Source organism: Gymnoscopelus microlampas, assembly GCF_963454915.1.
Source record: "Gymnoscopelus microlampas genome assembly, chromosome: 11".
Classification (NCBI taxonomy): Eukaryota; Metazoa; Chordata; class Actinopteri; order Myctophiformes; family Myctophidae; genus Gymnoscopelus; species Gymnoscopelus microlampas.
The window spans coordinates 37,851,203-37,857,205 of record NC_139948.1 but is presented as its reverse complement, the minus strand read 5'-3'; the positions used below and the strand labels follow the sequence as shown (position 1 = coordinate 37,857,205).

At 43.1% G+C, this 6,003-nt stretch overlaps 1 protein-coding gene across 1 annotated transcript; it reads right to left on the bottom strand.

The window, feature by feature from the left end:
* Positions 1 to 3,483: 3,483 nt before the first annotated feature.
* Positions 3,484 to 5,221, bottom strand: LOC311054733 (grainyhead-like protein 3 homolog; the record flags this gene model as incomplete). Its single annotated transcript, XM_084070738.1, has 1 exon — positions 3,484 to 5,221. The coding sequence occupies exon 1, from the start codon at positions 5,101 to 5,103 to the stop codon at positions 3,484 to 3,486; it is 1,620 nt and encodes a 539-aa protein (XP_083926864.1). The 5' UTR covers positions 5,104 to 5,221.
* Positions 5,222 to 6,003: the final 782 nt, after the last annotated feature.

The following is a 6,003-nucleotide window of genomic DNA, read 5'->3' as shown; positions in this document are numbered from 1 at the left end:
AGCTAGGAGATTTGGCGTAGAGGGGAAAAGGAGAGGGACCCATGGTATAGAGCCCTGGCTTACTCCTGCCTTCTAAGTATAGGGTTTAAAAGTGGTTAAAAATATCTATATAGTTCATGGAAAAGAAACTCATGTGGATTAATTTGCGTTTCAGTTGGCATGAAAGACACATTACAAATGAAGTGGCATGCCAATAATACAGTAGCCTATACTGTACACTCATGAGCTAAAACATGCTGTGTTCCTGAAAGCTGAGATCTAGGGATTGGCCCCGCTGTAGAAACCATGAGTTAATGCTTTACAACACATGTTGCTTGCTATTGGTTTGCTTTTTTGGGGGGGTTTTACTTCCAGTCTTGCAAATTATTTTTCTGACCAAACAGTGCAGCCGCAAGTGCACTTGAGAAAATAATGATTAAAAAAACAAGTGAGAGAGCTCTGAATCCTGAGCCAGCTGTAAGTATTACTGAGGCATTCACAGAAAGATACGGGGTGATAAGTGTTCCCCCCCTAAAGATCCAGATTCAAAGCAGTGTTTCTTTCCCCTACTGTTTAAGGGCTTGATATACTTCATTGCACGTGGTGTCGCATGCACCAAAAATAGCAGATCTTGGGTGAGGAACACCAGCACGCAACTATAATAAATCTGGTTTAGATAATGAAAACACCCCTGGAGATGCTATAGCTCTGTAATCTGACATTTGCATAATTTCTTGTGAGCAAGAAACACTCCTAACTGCAACTGGAAGACTATACCAGCTGTTTTAAGTAGTAGACTGATACGCTTTGAAAACGTTAATTACCCCATAAAACACAAAGCCAGAGACCCAAGAGCAACAAAAGCAGACAGATGAGGACAGATGTGGAGGTAATTCCGAAAAACAGGCTTTCAGTCTTTCTGAAACCATAGATATGAGCTATATTAATAACATGATGCGACGCAGCATTTATTCAACCTTTGGATTCAACAAATACACTTTGAGAAACGTCCATGTAAGAGACTATTCTGGCAAAGTAAGATTCAAAGCAACATTCATTTTAATATGCACACATTGACTCATCATTTTGCCTGAATGCTGGGCTGCTTAATTTAGCCTGACATTTTCTTGGATTGCAATTATAGCTTTTGTTCCTTTGGCTTTTTTTTTATGGTGTTTAAGTCATTACTAGCAAATTAAAATGTAATAATAGTAATGGTATTAAAGAAAATGAGATTTGTGATGGTTTACCATTGAATAAGCAGCTTGGATGGTGATATTTGGGTGTTGATAAGCCATAATTGTAATTACGCAGGGTATATTATGCCAGATACAGTATTTCTCCCTTGAGGCACATTTAAAGTTTTATGAAACAGGCAAACAGCCCCAAAGACACGATGCCAGCACTATTTGACTCCACTGATTCTGAAAACAGAATTTTATCGCCACTTTTCCACAAGATTCACACGGACAACATTCTCTGCCAGCGACGAGGCCGGACCTGAAATGACTGCTGGACTGAACTTATGAAAACTTCCTTTGGAAACAGTCGATGTTTGGGAAGCACAAACGAATGGGGCACACAATTGACAGGTGCGTTGCGAGTGGCGGCCTTTGCTATGTTTCACCCGTTTCAATTGAAACGGGACCCCAACCTCAGGGCCCCACAGGTTGGGGGCCCCAAAGTTTAAAAAAAAAAAAAAAAAAAAATTGACTCGCATCGCATCCCAGTCCGGGTCCCGCCTCCGGCTGGCCGACGTCCAAGAATTTCATGCAAGAAGAGGATGTAGATCTGATTAAATCAGAGCTCAGCTCAGAGTTGTTTTAGCTGTCTGTCCATGGTGGAAGTGCAAATAGCCTAATTAATTTAGTTCGAAAATGCACCATTATGGATTGTGGAAGCAAACCAACTTCAGTCCACAAATTATTTTTTAATAAAAAAACATTTTTTTTAAAAGAGAAAAATACCATTTTTTCTTTTTTTTTGGGGGGGGGGGGGATATGGGGGCCCCATATGAGCTCTTGAAACGGGCCTCCAGATCATTAAGGCCGCCCCTGCGATTGGTGCGGGGTAATAAATCACACCACCCGCCAATTGTGTGCCCCATACATTTGTGCTTCACTCAGTCCTGCACTCATTTCTGGCCCCTTGCCCGGACAGAAAGTTGTCCGTGTGCTGCTCGTGGAAAAGTGGAGATATTTTACTAAACACACGTCTTCTGGCAGAACTTTCAAATGGATATGAAACTATAGAGGACAATATCTGACTCCAAGTCTTAGGAATTAATTATTGGGTGATTACACACACAGCGAGCACTTTTATGTCACGCAGATCAGTATGCACGGATGGGACCAATCTATGGCTGTGTATTTGGAATACATGAAATGTATGTAAGATCACATACATTCTAGAGCCAGAGTGGAGGCTAAAGACAAACCGTGACCATGCCTTTCCTGTCAGAGCTCAGGACTATTAATTTAGTTGACTAATAAGACTATGACAAAAAACAATTGTCGACTACCTTTTTTTCACTGATACAACTAAATAAAAACATAAATAAACATGAAATAAAAACTAAGCTATTGTAGCACTACCCCTTTAATGGCAGTGCATAAAAAGGGTGGCCAGTTTTGCGGCCTTCTGTTTGGCCAGAAGCCTGCATTTGGGTGTTTGGTGAAAGACTTGGAGGCTTGAGGTTTACAGCCTAATACTGGGAAGGAAACTTGTGAACCAATATTATGCTTTTGTAATTCATATTAGCAATATGGTGACAGTTTTAATGAGTAGCATTCTATATGTTTGATTTTATTTATTGCAGGAAGGAGGACAACTAACCTTTCACTGTTTTCCCCACCCGTGTCATACTTCATATTCGGTATTACAGACTGGGTTTTTGTCAAGGGTCATGTAGGGCTGAGATAATGGGTATATTATACTGGGCCTTTAATCAATTTTGCGTGGTTTGGATTGTGTTTGCTGTGTTCATTTACTCATTTGCTTTTGGCTTTACGTATTCATATGATTTAGATTTTCTTATTTGCTATTTAGAATATTTAGAGGCCCCTTTAGTAGGCCCTGAAGCCTTCACCCCTATCGCCTATTTGCCCCTTGGGCTTATAGTCCCATTTAATGGCCACAAAGGAGATAGCTATGGTTTGCATGAGAAAAGGCACCATTGGCTTTTCATATCCTGTTGCAAGCAGCAAGAATGATATCCTCTGACAATGCTGATAACTGTACAAAAATCATGTACAGAATTTGTCTAAAAACTCATATTGAAATATGTCACAATTCATGGTACATGGATTAAACTATTCAAACACAAAACAAGTTCATATTAATTTTTATTTACAACAAATATTTACAGCATAATATAATTGCTCTCACGTTATATAAAATACTTAAATCAATAATACTAATAAAATAAGATAAAAACAGAACCAGTAGGAGAACACTGGGCGGGTGGAACTTACAAAGGCAGTGACTAAAAAAGGTTGGGGGTCTTCATAGCTCGGCGAGGGTGATCTGGAATTGACCAGGTTTGGCTTGGGAGATATCGATGAGGAAGGCGGATCGGTTACTGTAGTGTTCAATAATGTTGTCGTCCATGTTGACAAAAATCCCTTTTTTGCACTTTTTGAAAATGTTCCCAATGGTGTCCTTTTGCATGCCGTACTTTTCTGAAATAGTTTCTCTCAGGCCTGTCACCGTTGGACTGTTCAGCATGAGCGCATCAAACACTTCCTCAGTCTCTGCTCTCACGTACAGCAGAACTCTCTGTGAGTCGTCCTCGCGGGCCCGCTTGCTGGGAGGAGGGCTACTCTGGTCTCTGTCGGGATGCAACCGCTTCATAGAACACCGTTCGACCTCATCCAGAGTTGTCGGGGGAGCGGCCAAGCCACAGCGTTGCAGGTCGGAGAGGTGCATCTCTGGGATGAAAAGCACGGGCTGGGTGACATGGTCATCCACGGCCTGGAGGAAGGTGTGGTCATTGCTCATGGAGCTGGACAAACCCTTGTCGGCACTGGTTTCATTAGAGTTCTTGGCCCCCCTCCTCTTTGTCCTCTTCCTCTCCTCATCTCTCATCTTCCTCTCTGCACCCTTATCACAGAAGATCTTGATCTGGCAGGCAGCCCTGTGTATCAGCCGGTCGGTTCCTATGCTGAAGTCATACGTGTCTATCTGTAGGTTGAGTGGCAGTCCCTTCACGCCCTTCTGTGAGGAGAAATCAGTGCTCAGAGAGTTGATGCCAATGTACACCTTAGCCTCTTCATTGGGGTTCCAGATGAAAGAGAGCGCATTGAAGGCCACCTCCTCTACATGGCTGATGCCACTGAACCCTTCTTTATAGTCGGCTATGTCAATGACCCTCTGCTTGATGGTAGGCTGACGTGCATGCCAGTGGTTCCAGCAGCGAAGCTGCACCTCTGGGGTCCTGTTGTCATTTTCAAACACAGCCATGACCACCGTCTTGACCGTGGCGACTGCAAGGCCAGCAGTGCCGTCTATTCCGTGGAGGGTGATGGGGTAGAACTGTCCCTTGTTCAGGTAAACCATGGGCAGTTCACACGGCTTGGGTGAGGTGGCCGGGGGAGCGCCCAGGGTGAACTGAAATTCGCTCCTGTACCCCTCGGGAGGGGGGCTGCTGGTGTAGGAGTCTGAGTAGACGGTGCTAGACGGCGCGTCGACATCAGATGCGGCGGGGGCCACCGAGACGGGCAGAGAGACGCTCTGCTTGGTGGGGCTGCAGACGGGAGACGTTGGCGCTTCCTGGGGGAGGCTGGACGGAATTTTGTCAGACAGCATCTTCATGATACTGGGGGGCGTCTCCAAGGAAACCAGCTCGGGGGACGAGTTACTAAGAGTCCTCTCTGTTGGCTTGTAGACACTGCTGCCGTCGTTGCAGGGAGACATTTTGCGACCTTTAAGGTTCTTGCACTGCTCATAGAGCGTGGAGAGAGTTGTCATGTCCTCTGTTTGGTGAGATCTGGACTTGGACCTGCTCAGGTCAGTCATGGGGCTCTCCAGATAGTTCCAGGAGTCCATGACGTAGTTTGTGTAGCGGTTATAGTTGAAGTTCTCGTTCTGTTGGACCAGTCCCAGAGTCTCAGTATCTTTGGTCATGTCTTCAGTCGGGGTCACGTGGAGATATTTTCCTTTAAGTTGTATTCTCTTTAACCAGGTGTGTGTTCCTCTCTCAGTGTTATAAGTCAGTCTAACTAACAACAGAGATGATCAGACATGTCTAGATGAGTCAAGAGTTGTGATTTCTCCTCATTGGGGCCCAGATTTATTTAAGGCCAGCAGGTAGTTTCTCCCACTCTTCATCTGATTGGTCGAGAGCCTTCAAACTGTCTGATAGGACAGGTGTAGAGGGATTAACCCTTCCTGGGCTGGGAAGAAACTAAAAGCTGCATGTGTATGTATGAGCATGTTGTGATACTAGGGACCACTTTGCAGGACAATCCAAGGCAGGGGATCATGCATCTCATTATCACGTTGAACAAAAGAGTGAGATTGGATCGACAAGGTGTTAAGTGCTCGACAATAAGTCTGAGAGTGAGAGGAACTGAGCTTTAAGATGTTAATAGTTTGTCAGTATCATTTTTCAGTTTAATTTCCAATGCAGATATGGACATTTTGGTATCTATTCGGTGAAGCATGTCAGGGATTGTTTTTTGTTTTTGTTTTGGTGTTGTCAAATCCAGTGAGAGGATCACAATTAGATTTAGCCACTAATGACGTCTCTATTTGGGCATGACATTATAGCTGAACATTTTCAAACTAATGTAAAAATCTTTCAACATTTAAAATAAATGTTCAAAAATAGATAATCTACAAGATTAGCACATATCTACAAATAGAGCTTAAGTGGCAAAGCTGTTGACAGTGGAAAGGACTATTATATATTTCTAATTTAAACTGTAAAGGTTAAAGGAAAAAACTAAGCTTACATAAATGAAAATAGAAAAAAAATCACTGGTCATTATAATCTAGTAGCCAATACCAATACAATATGTTATT